The following is a 12,569-nucleotide window of genomic DNA, read 5'->3' as shown; positions in this document are numbered from 1 at the left end:
CCACCTGTCTGCAGGCCCCTCTGTCCGCAGGCCCGCCTGTCTGCAGGCCCACCGTGCTCTCGCCCAGAGGAAGTGTGCGTCCGGTCTTCAGGGCGCTGCATGTGCTTTCAGCAAAAGCTTTTCAAAATCATGTGAGTTCAGGACAAACTCCAGTGTTCGTGTTTCTTTGCTGTAGGCCATCGAAACAGCCCTAGACTGCCTGAAGAGCGCCAACACTGAGCCCTATTACCGGCGGCAGGCATGGGAGGTGATCAGGTGCTTCCTGGTGGCCATGATGAGCCTCGAGGACAACAAGCACGCGCTCTACCAGCTCCTGGCGCACCCCAAGTACGTCGTACCCTCCCTCTGTGCCAGCGCGCACAGTGTCTTGCTGCAGGAAATTCGGGATGGAGAGGACCTCCCAGCTTTCTTAATGTTATCAGCATGTTCCTTTAAGTCAGGAAAATGGCCTATTATTTGCCCAGCAGTGCTTCTCTTGGCTTTTAGAGAAGATGGAGAGAACTCGGGTGCTCGAGAGTTAGGGTTGCTCAGTCGTGATCTCCCTCTGTCATTGCGTCTTCCGTTAGAGTGTGAGCTTCGGGAATCAAGGTCACGTCCTTTTTTCCCTTTGGTTCATGGTCACATCCACAGTGCTGGCCACATGATAGCTGTTCAGGGATCTTGGGCTTTTCCGTCCACAGTGAGCCTTTCATTCCCTGAGTCTCTGTCTTGCAGTGTTTGTATTTTGCTCTTATTCTTTAAGGCTGTGTGACCTTTATGTAATGACCTTTTCTGATAATATGTGTATATCATCTTTCTGTGTTATGTTTCAGGGAAGAGGTTTTTCCTCTGTATCTTCACATTTCTCACAGCATCGAAGATAATGCCAGCTATATAGTAGGTGGTCAGTTGTTAAAAGGGCTTTGGAGAGAGAGCAGTCAAAGATAGCCAGGTACTCAGGAAAGTCAGGCAACATGAGTATGAGCCCCAGAACCAACAGAAAGCAGAAATAGACCTGCACAGACTTCGGGTATGAGGATCACCTCAGGTTATAACTGAGCTTTTGCTATGTTTAAAATAAATGAAAGACAAACTTGAAAGTCCTCCAAGAAATTACAAACCTTGCCCAAGCAGATGAAAGGAAAAAAGGCACAAAGAGAATCTTTAGCTAAGAGATGAGTCAAAAGAAATTATCCAAAATGTGTACAGAGAGAGAAAAAGATGAAAAATTCGAAAGAGAGAGAACGAGTGTGAAGAACAGTGTGAAGCAGAACAGTTTGTTTGAAGTCCCACAGGGAGAGGAGAGAAAAGGAGGCAGATAGTACTTGACACCGTGGCTGGGAATTTCCCAGGACTGAAGATAAAAAAAACACCAGTGCACAGATGCAGAATGATTGGTGACTTTAAAGCAGGATGAAAAAAGAAATCCACACATGCACGCATCAAGTGAAACAACTACATATCAGAAATAAGGAGAAAATCTTGAAAGCTAACAGAACAAAAAAGATAGATTACCCTCGAATGAATGATAGCTTGGCAGCTGTGAAAGCCACTGGACAGTGGAAAGTCTCCAGTCTGGAAGAAGACAGCTGCCAGCCTAGAATCATATATCCAGTGAATATAACTCACAAATGAGGGTGAAATAGAAATGTTTTCAAATAAAAGAGAAATCTCCCCCCAGCAGATCCTCATTCAGGTGGAATGAAAGTTCCCCAGCGGAAGATCTGAAACAGGAGCAGGAATGAAGAGCAAACAAAATGATGATAGGTTGACACATGTACTTTGGGTGCAGCTAAGGCTATATTTAGAGAGAAACTTGTAGCCTTGAAAATCACTGTAGACTGGAAACAATCCAGATGTCTGTCATCTGGTAAGCAGATAAGCAAATTGTGTGTGTGGATACAGTGAAATCTCAGGAGTAGCAAGGACTGAGCCACTGACACATGTTCCAGCATAAACCGATCACCTCCAGCACCAGGCTAAGGGAAAGAAGCCAGACCCAGGGCTGCATGTTGTATGATTCCATTTATGTGAAATTCTAGGAAGGACGAAGCTGTAGAGACAGAAAGCAGATCAGTGGTTTCCCTGGGTGTGGGGATGGAGATTGTCTTCTGGGGATGACAAGTTTAAAATTGGATTGTGGTAATGGTGGCACAACTATATAAATCTGCTAAAACTCACTGAACTGTAAAAGTGAAATGAATTCTATAGCGTGTGAATTATACTCCATAAATAATCATAATCATAATAGAAAAGAATAAATGTTAAAGAGCTAAATGCTTATTTCAAAAGTCAGATAAAGTGTAACGGGAGAACAGAAGAAATGAACAAAAGAAGAAAACATACGAAGAGTAGTTCAATAAATCCAAAAGTTGGTTCTTTGAAAGAGGAATGAAATTGAAACACCTCTGACAAGACTGACTTAGAGGAAGAGAAGGCAGGAATAACCCATGTCAAATAAAACGGGCAAGGGCACTCCAGACGCTTCAGACATTAAAAAAAAAAAAAACAGCAAAGGTTCAATGGAATACATAAATTCATAGAAAAATAACAGTAGTTATTTGGCCTCTGTCTTTTATGATGTGGATATTTTGAAGCATACAGACCGATTACTTTGTAGACAGTCCCTAGGCGGGTTTGTCTTTGTCCTCATGGTTTGGTTCCAGCTGTGCATGTCTAGTAGAAACTCCTAGGAGTGTTCTCTTGAACCATTGACTACAAACTTTCATAATGAAGTTTGTCATGTTTGGTTCCAAGTGTTGCTGAAATCAAAGCAGGGCCCATCTGAACAAGGGGAAAGTGGGCCAGTTGAAAAGAAATAAGTTGTAGTGGACTCATCAGCTCAGGACTTCGGTGTCATAACGATGGCTTTAATTTTTGTCTTTCAGCTTTACAGAAAAGACCATCCCCAATGTCATCATATCGCACCGCTACAAAGCGCAAGACACGCCAGCTCGGAAGACGTTTGAGCAGGCTCTGACCGGGGCGTTCATGTCTGCTGTCATCAAGGATCTCCGGCCCAGCGCCCTGCCCTTTGTGGCCAGCCTGATTCGCCACTACACGATGGTGGCGGTGGCCCAGCAATGTGGTGAGCGGGCAGGGGACGCGGTGCTGTGAGTTCTTCAGAGCACGTCAGAGGTTCGGTGGGACGTTGTGTTTCAGAGAAGCTGAGTTTGGCTGACCTGCTTTTTGCTTACGTTCCGGAGTTTTCCGCTTATTCCATGACAGAGATAGTTGGTGTTTCAGCGCTGGGTGCTGTAGCAGCTTGTAAACGGTTACCAAGTTTCATCTATAAAGTACGCCCGGTTTAATATTTCGTCCCTTTGGTTTTCATGAGACACGGGGGTACTTTTGGACCCTCTGCGTGTAGGACGGGGACAGTTTGTGTCTCACTCAGTGCTGGTGCCCTCCGTGGCAAGGTTCCCCAGACCCCGCCGCCCCACCCGGCCCCATCACCTGCTCGCCGCCCCTCAGCCGGCTCGCCCGTCTCCCGGGCTGTGCTTCCTCTGCTCCTGGCACCGTCCTCCATGCCCTTCCCCTGCCTGGGAGCTCCTCACCTCTGCTTCAGGGCTTCTCGGGCCCTGGCTGGTGAAGGACCAATGTTTTTGTCTCTGTTTTTATTTCTAATTCTTCACCAACTGGTGATTTTGGAAAAGACGATAAAAATGTCACCGCACTGCCAACAGCTGTCCAAGGTTCTGAGCACTTAATCTCAGTTTTGCAGCTCCTCCCAGACCAGCGCTGTGCAGTGGGCTCGCACGCCTGCGCGACACTTATGTCCTTAGAGCCCCTCCCCTGGATCGACAGGCAGCTTTCTCCAAATGCTGCAGAGCAGTAGCCGCTTTCAACTCTTCCTGGCCCTAGCAGCCAGCACCATACAGTTTAGCACGTGGTTGTTTCTCAGCGTTCCCGGCAGACCTGTAAGCTTGGTGACGTCCTCATTCCGGGTGCCTGCCGGGCGAGAGTTCGTCGCCGCCAGTGGATTGCTCTGTGCGTGCGACACCGTAGCCGGAGGCTGTTGCTTTTTATTGTCCCTTGTCTGTCAGGAGCGTCCAGAGCATCACCTGTCGTCATTCCCATGTTGTGCCCCCCGACCTCGTCAGCGCCTTTTTAGAGGACACCACATTTTAAACTACTGTGGTTCTCATTTTAAACTAGTCCATCTCTGAAATGCGATTAAGAAAATCTTAAAATAACACAATGTGTCACGGAAGACATTCTGAAAAATAGCCTCTGTGCACGTCAGGCTGCTTAGTTTACAGGTAGTTGTAGTTTAGCAGAAGTTGGTCTCAAGTACCAGGGCTTTTACTAAATTCCTAACCTCAAGGGCAAAACAAGGTGGTTGTCCGTGTGAGGGGCAGGAATGTCCGTGTCGCTGAACCCGACCTCCTCACATGCCCTTGCCTGTCCTCGCAGGTCCCTTCTTGCTCCCGTGCTACCAGGTGGGCAGCCAGCCCAGCACCGCCATGTTTCACAGTGAAGAAAACGGGTCAAAAGGAATGGACCCCCTGGTTCTCATTGACGCCATAGCCATTTGTATGGCGTACGAGGAAAAAGAACTTTGCAAGATTGGGGAGGTGGCCCTGGCTGTCATATTCGACGTTGCAAGTATCATCCTGGGCTCAAAGGAGCGGGTAAGGAGGGACCGAGGGTCTGTTCTAGGGGTGTCTGCTGGCAGGCAGTCGTCGTGGGAGCGGCCCACACTCACGCCGCGCGGTGGGCGCGTGTCTCCCCAGGCCTGCCAGCTGCCCCTCTTCTCCTACATCGTGGAGCGCCTGTGCGCCTGCTGCTACGAGCAGGCCTGGTACGCAAAGCTGGGGGGCGTAGTGTCCATTAAGTTCCTCATGGAGCGGCTGCCTCTCACGTGGGTCCTGCAGAACCAGCAGACGTTCCTCAAAGCGCTTCTCTTTGTCATGATGGACCTGACTGGAGAGGTAGGTGACAGGTGGCCGCAGACCTGACCTGCTGCTTCAGGAAGCGGATCTGCCTGGAGAACAGCTGAGACAGTTCCACACATACGCTCTCCTAGAAGCTTAGATTTCATTACAGTGTCTTTAATAAAAGGACAGACCAGAGTCCTCAGGCTTTCGTCCTCTGGGTATCTAAATACCTGTCTGTCTTGACGAAGAGCAGCCACGGGCCAGAGTACGTGACACCGTACGTCCGTGAAGGGGAATACCCCGCAGCCTGGCCGAGGGTCGGGTGGTGCACGTGCTGCAGGAGTGTCTGTAGGCCTTGCGCTCCTCATGAGCACGTGACACAGACAGACAGAAGATGGCAGGGAGTGCTTCCATCTGTGTGGTAGACACAAGGGTCAGGTCTGGACCCACGCTTTCTTTCCTGCATGACAAGCAGAGATTACCCACAAGCAGGCGATCAGCTACTGAAGTACCGCCTCGACAATGGGAAGCAGTCTTGTTAAATTAGCGGAGGGGCGTGGACCCGCGGTGACAGTGTTTGTGGCAGACAGCTGTGCAGGAGGCATGGGTGCCATGGCAGCATCACCTCTTACGTGCTAAGGAGTCCCCGGCCCACAGGTTTCCAACGGGGCGGTCGCCATGGCCAAGACCACCCTGGAGCAGCTTCTGATGAGGTGCGCGACACCCCTGAAGGACGAGGAGAGAGCCGAGGAGATCGTGGCGGCCCAGGAGAAGTCCTTCCACCACGTGACCCATGACCTGGTTCGAGAAGTCACTTCTCCAAACTCCACCGTGAGAAAACAGGCTATGCATTCACTGCAGGTACTGGCCCAGGTCACCGGGAAGAGCGTCACAGTGATCATGGAACCCCACAAAGAGGTGAGATTTCCAGCACTGGCACTAGGGTAACTTGAGCAAAACTTTTTGAGACTTTTTTTTTCCCTTTAAATTTGGGTTGTTGATGACATGGAATTTATAATTTTGTGTCCAGTAAACAAAGTGCTATTGCACTTGGTGTTTTTGACCTTGATATGCAAATGGCAGTGTGCTCGCGTTAACGTCCCTCAGTAGTTGTCAGTGTTGGGAGAGTAGAAGGCTGGCGTCCTGGGTCTGCGGGGCATGACCTGCTAGTCTTGTTCTTGCTTTGGGGTTGGTTTTAAGACGGGTGGCTGCAGCCGTAGGAATGAAATGTATCCAATGTATCCACCCATGACCCAGTGCCAGCACGTGAAACACGTCCTCCTGCCCTAACTAGAGGTCATCTCTAATAACCTTTGACCCCCACTTATGGTTTTCAAGTTGGTAATTGGTGTAGAATATAGTAATGAGAGCTGTTTGCTTTTGAAGGGGCAGCTGGTCAGTGGTGCTTCCTCCCTGCCTCCCCCAGGTCCTCCAGGACATGGTCCCACCTAAGAAGCACTTGCTCCGGCACCAGCCCGCCAATGCTCAGATTGGCCTGATGGAGGGAAACACGTTCTGTACCACCCTGCAGCCCCGGCTCTTCACAATGGACCTGAACGTGGTGGAGCATAAGGTGTTCTACACAGAGGTAGGGGGGTGGAGGTGCGGCGTGGTGTGGATGGTGGTGACTTGTGTCTGGTAAGCTGTCTTTGTGCATGGAGACTGGCCAGGCAGCATTCAGAGAAGGCCCGGGCCATGACCCCAGGTGACCAGCCACAGCCTGGCTCAGCCCTCGGCCCAGATACGTCACATCTGGGACTGGGGAGAAGGCAGGCATGGTGACTGGAGATGTCAGTAAAATGTGGGTGTTTTCTGAGTCCTGTGAACTCTGTTAGCCCTCCGCAGGGAACCTTGCACTTTAGGACCTTAGAGTTATATTCCAGAGATAAGACTGTTACCGTCTACTTCATTTTATTAATTTTTTTAATTGAGGGGAGGTTATTAGGTTGATTTATTTTATTTTTTAATGGAGGTACTGGGGATTAAACCCAGGACCTCATACATGCCAGACATGCCCTCTACCACTGGGCTATACCCTCCGTCCCATACCACCTACTTCAGTCACTCTCGTATCTGCTGGCGCCCAGAGTAAGACTGCACAGAGCAAGTGGCAGATTATTGAATCTCTCAGTCACTTACACACACCATGCACTGAGAACTGGCTTCACGTGAAGGCCCTTCCGCAGCTCTGGCTGCGCCCCACGAAGTGTGCGCACTGAATGTTCTTACTCTGAAGGTGCAGAAAGTGGGCCTAGGCTTGTTGCACACCTGAAGTCGCAGAGCAGGGCAGCTACAGGGCTGAGGCTGGAGCCACAGCTGTTGTTTCAGAGCCAGGTTCCCGGTCACTGCGCTGCCCTGCTGGGGTCTCGTTGTGTTTAGTGGACTTGACTTGCCCCTTGACCCAGGATGACGGGCAGTGGCAGGGGGCACCTCACAAGTATTTGTCACAATAGCATTACAGTGTGGGGCGATACTAGACAGTGATAAGTAGAAACTAAATATAGATACAGCCAAATTACAAGCATTAATTCTCAGAATCAATAATGGTCTGGTGATCCATGCCAATTTGGAATTTTTACAAGACATGAGACATACTTCCGGAGGCCTTGTCAGAGTAAACTGAGGCCGAAGTCATAAGGAAGCAGATTCTTCCTTATCCACACTAAGTCTGAATTTCCTATTATGAAAAATTTACCTCTTGATTTTTTTTTTAAGTCGTGTGTTTTTGCTTGAACGTAAGGTCATCTGATGACGTGTTCTGGCTTTAACGTCGCGTACCTCGTTGTATCCTTTGTGTGAGAGCCGTCGCTCATGAGGCCTGGCCGGGGGCGCTGCCCTCGGGTGCCGTCCAGGCAGATGTGTCTAACCTGTGTGGAAAACTCCGCGTGGAGTTTAAGACCAGAACCTGGTTGTGTTGAGTGGTAAAATCTTGGGGAATTAAACTGGTTTTGAAAGTGTTTGTCAGGGCACCAGCTGCAGCAGAACATGTGAGGATCTTTTGGGGAAATAGAAACTCTTGAGTCTTCTCCCTGGAGATTTAGGGTCAGTAGATTTGGTATTAGACCCGAGACTTCTGCCGCCTAAAAACTTCCCAAGTGATTCTGGTGTGTGGCCACGTTTGGAAGTCTGGCTGTCCGTTTAATGACCCGACACTCACCCCCTCCCTAGACTTAGACGTCGTGTCTGCAGTGTGCGTGTACACAAACACGTTTCTCCACGAGGAGAGTGTTGTTGAAGGGCACGCAGTGACATGGTTTCCTCCGGGCAGCGGGACAGGGTGGGCGGCCTGAAGCGCTTTTCCTATATGTCCTTTTCTGTGGTTTTAAGTCTTTCACTAGGTAGGACTCTTTAAGGGAAAAAAGGGTAAAATTCTATACTGTTTTTCCAGGATGTCAGTAGAAGGGGGAAGTAGTAATAGAACACCATATATGATATTTTAGATACTAGATTACAAAAAATGTGTATCGGCCTGGTAAAGTGTCTGGAAGGAGAGCCACTGGAATGTCTGAGTGACGGTATTCTGGAGCCTTTCCTTCCTTCCTAGGCTTTAAAAAGACAAAGTGTTGCTGCTCAGACACTTGAATTCCAGCACATGTGTTTCTTGAGCACTGGCCCAAGGCATTGGGCAGCGGCTCTGAACAGGGAGGAGTTGTATCTGCCATCGTGGAATTTGCACTTAGATAAAGTGATCATCTGTTAAAATAAAAAAATTAAACAAAAACAGTAAAATAAAAACATGGTATCAGAGCGGGTGAGAAAATATCAAAGAATTTATTTCACTAATGAGCTTGACTGAGTTTTGCTTTAGAATAAGGAAACTCAGTCACACTTTGATACTTAAATGCTTTAGGCTTTGAGTATAGTTTGTCAGTTGTTAATTGTGTCATGTGTGTGGCAGATTGCTGTGTTCTGTTATTTGCAAGATGATTCTGTCTTCACAGTAAGAGCAGGCTAAATTAAATTGTTCTATCTTTCACAGCTCTTGAATTTGTGCGAGGCTGAAGATTCAGCTTTGACAAAGCTGCCCTGTTATAAAAGCCTTCCGTCTCTTGTACCTTTACGAATTGCAGCGTTAAGTAAGTTCATATAAATTTGGGACAAGTTACTGGGTACAGAAGTGAAGGGGGCAGGTGGGGGTTACAGCTCAGTGGTAGAGCGCGTGCTTAGCATACACGAGGTCCTGGGTTCAATCCCCAGTACCTCCATTAAGCGGAAAAAAAGTGAAGGTGGCCTTTTTTTGTTGTCCATAACTTTTTTGACTTTTTATGGTCTTTTTAAAGTGAAATAAAAAAATTTTGTTTTTATCAAACTACATAATGGGACGTCAATGAATTATATAGATTGCTGAGATTTAAATTATGTTTTATTATCTAATAAACTAGATTTTACCCTATAGTAAACGTCTTTACCCTGTAGCCCTTTTTCGAGAACTGTGTATATCTCTGAAGTATGTATGTCTCCAATATTCTGCTCTAAGAGAGTTGTCATACCATTCACATCTTTCCATTTTCATCTGACTCAGTATTTAGATCTTTTTAGACTTTTTAATGATTTAGAAGCATTTGAGAATCCTGCTGCCTCTCAGTTTTCATTAAGAATGTCAGTTATCATTGTTCAGCACAGGAATTGTACATTATTTAGGAGAATGTACTAGATCAGTGCTCACCCTCGTACTTAGAAGCAGTCATTTCCTCTTGTTTGGTAAATAAAGACCAGTGCAAGTTGTTCGGTTGACTTTGTCTCTTGTTGGTTTTTATACACTTAAAATATTGCCAGAATCCTTGGATGAGAGGTGGAGGAGCTGAGGGGCAGACCACAGTCCTCAAGCTGGAGGAGGGGCTGGGGTGTGCAGACGCAGCGAGCCGGGGTGAGGGAGGGATGTCCCGCAGCTCCCGGTGGGGCTTCTCTCCTCGGGGGCCTCGTGCCTTCCTGTCAGCCCACACGGGCAGTGCTCTTGCTAGAACGTTATTCCTGAACCAACATTTGACATACAGGCCTGAGGTGTGTCCTCTTGCCTAAGAATATTTGCATTTTCAAAGCTTTTAACCCCCCAAGTTGGAAGGAGACCCCCGATTAGACGCAGGCAGTGGAGGGACGCCGGGCTGCGTTCCCTTCTTCCCAGAGGCTGAGGCTGCGCCTTCTGTGTTAACTCCGCCTACATCTGCTCACAGGTCAGCCCTGCGCTCACCTGTGAGGACGTCCCAGGGCAGGAGGGTCATGAGGACCCCCTTCCACCCTGCTGCCCCTCGAGCCCCTCTTCGTCCCACCTGGTCAGTATGGTTGATCGTGGCTTCCGGGCAGGCTGTTGCTGCCTTGGGTGATAGTATTCATTCGTAGGTAAAAATTATGAGCCTCTACGTAGAAGACAGTGTATCTTTTGTCTTTCTTGAGGCCAGATCCTAGGAAAGAAGTGCAGCGACTCGTGTGTGTTGGTTGGTAAGAGACTTTAGACAGGGAAGTTGTTCCTGTGTCTTTCAGGTTAATAACAAAAATGTATTGATTTCTCTCCCTAAAGATGCGCTTGCTGCCTGCAATTATCTCCCTCAGTCCAGAGAGAAGATCATTGCTGCTCTCTTCAAAGCCCTTAATTCAACCAACAGTGAGCTTCAGGAGGCCGGAGAAGCCTGTATGAGAAAGGTGAGCTGGGACGGGTGGGTGTGAGTCCCGCCTTGAGTTCTTCCTGTTTACCTTGTCCATCTGTCTGGAAGTCTGCCTGTGGTCAGTGTACCCTGGATTGTAACAGCGTCTCTACCTGTTTCATTGACGGAGCCCTCTAAAAATTAAACAGTAGTGACTAGTCTTCCTCATTTCATCATAAACTTCTGTACTATATGGTTAATATTCTGTTTTCCCAAGGAAGGCAAAAACTTGCTGCTAACGTTAAAAAGGAGTTCTGTTCTGTTATGAAGCGTCTTCTGTGATCTGTTTCCTTTGTGAACAGTTTTTAGAAGGCGCTACCATAGAAGTAGATCAGATCCACACGCACATGCGGCCCCTGCTGATGATGCTGGGGGACTACCGTAGCTTGACGCTGAATGTCGTGCACCGCCTGACCTCGGTGACCAGGCTCTTCCCGAACTCCTTCAACGACAAGTTCTGTGATCAGATGATGGTGAGCCGGATGTGTGTGACGTATTCTGTGATGAAGCTGAAAAGTTAAATTATGTTTTAAAATGAGTAACACGTTTACACAGTTTAAAACTCAGAAGGTGTAAAAGGAGATGTCATGAGAATTACTAACCCCTCCATCCCCGTCCTCTCCCAGGACACGTCCAGAGTTGAGACTCCCAGGGGTCCTTCTGGGGGCATCTTACATTAGTAGTGGGATGTATGTCTGCTCTTTCGGTTCCCGCAGAGGGAAGTGGCAGAGACACCTGCTTCTTACTTCTTCCACTTACCCTCCCATCATTTCACATCAGTCTGTAAAGTGCTTCTTCATTCTGTTTTCTGGCTACATAATTCTTCAGTGTGTGGTCCTGCTGTAATTTACTGAGCCGTTCCTCACTGACGAGCACCTAGATTGTTCCCAGTCTTTGGCTGTTATAGACAGTGCTACAGTGAAAAAGTTGTAAGGGCTTCAGCAGCCCTTTGTTCTTTTACAATTACCAAGGGAATAATAAAAGATCAGTTTGACAGTGTTAAACTTGAAGTGTACATAGATGGAGGGTTTCAGCTGTTTATTTTATATTCTGTAAATAAGCATTGGTAATTTACTAACTTACAGTTTCTGCAAATATGTGTTTTTTATGCAGCTTTTTGCCTCACACGCTGGTTTCTTCGTACCACAGACACCCAAAAAATGAACCCAGTAGTATTATGACTGGTCCTAAATCTTTTTAAGTGATACTCTAACAGTAGAGTGTGGATGAGAAACAATATATATACATAAGTGAATATTCCTAATTGAAGGGCTATTTCCCTTTAAGCTTCCGTGTGTAATACACATACATGCCAACAGTTTACATGCATACGAAGATGCATAAGCATGGTTAAAGTAAATGAAGTTACATCACTTCCTAATCGGAGCACATCAGACGCATGCTGTATCTTATCTCTTATCAGTACTTTCCTGCATGACACCTGTGCGTCTCCTTTTACTCCTATAGTCTTTTTCCTTTTGTTGGCTGTCATTTCTTGCTGCCTTTGCATGCCTGCCTGAAGCAACTTTCTCTGTCTTTTTGTGGGGTTTTTTTTGTGTGTGTTTCTCTACTCCTCTCTAACCCTTTAGATCTGCTGTGAGCTGGGAATTCATTCAACAGTGTTACCCAAATTTTTTTTGGACAATGTGAACAGAACTGCCTCAGTATATAGTTTCTGGCTAAGGCCAAGAGTCTTTTTCCCTAAAATAAAGTACCTGTGTTTTGTGTTTCTGATTTGTTCAGGGTATTTTTTTTTCCTCCCCCTTCTCTGGCATTATAGCCATATTGTGAGTGGTTTCACTCCTCTGATAGCAGAGGGTGTTGCTGGACTTGGGTAGGGAATGACTGAAGCTGCCGTGTGTTCAGCCTTCTCACCTGAGTCCTGTTGGGACACATCAATGTCCAGTAGTGCTTTTGCATCTGTGGCGGTGGTCTTCCCGGCATTCCCCATGCCTGCCGCTGGCTCTGCCGGGTTTGTCCTTTCTGACTCATTCTTCAGAACTGTGCTCAGTCACTGAGCCTTTGCTTTCCCTCATATGATACGCTTTTGGATGAACAGCCCAAGTCTTCA

At 47.5% G+C, this 12,569-nt stretch overlaps 1 protein-coding gene across 7 annotated transcripts in view; it reads left to right on the top strand.

The window, feature by feature from the left end:
• Positions 1-12,569, top strand: part of TRRAP (transformation/transcription domain associated protein) — a 96,847-nt gene that overhangs the window by 31,861 nt on the left and 52,417 nt on the right. For 6 of the 7 annotated variants that reach the window (XM_072943316.1, XM_072943315.1, XM_072943313.1 and 3 more), the window contains 9 exons: positions 176-327; positions 2,868-3,067; positions 4,396-4,613; positions 4,716-4,913; positions 5,517-5,777; positions 6,286-6,447; positions 8,839-8,935; positions 10,375-10,496; positions 10,801-10,971. In XM_072943316.1, the coding sequence (XP_072799417.1) occupies positions 176-327; positions 2,868-3,067; positions 4,396-4,613; positions 4,716-4,913; positions 5,517-5,777; positions 6,286-6,447; positions 8,839-8,935; positions 10,375-10,496; positions 10,801-10,971 (1,581 nt within the window). The remainder of the gene's footprint in view (positions 1-175; positions 328-2,867; positions 3,068-4,395; positions 4,614-4,715; positions 4,914-5,516; positions 5,778-6,285; positions 6,448-8,838; positions 8,936-10,374; positions 10,497-10,800; positions 10,972-12,569) is intronic. The other variant, XM_072943312.1, reaches the window with a different exon arrangement.

Source organism: Vicugna pacos, chromosome 18 (genome assembly GCF_048564905.1).
Source record: "Vicugna pacos chromosome 18, VicPac4, whole genome shotgun sequence".
NCBI lineage: Eukaryota > Metazoa > Chordata > Mammalia > Artiodactyla > Camelidae > Vicugna > Vicugna pacos.
Note: the sequence above shows the minus strand (reverse complement) of the source record. Positions and strands in the feature narration are given on the sequence as shown.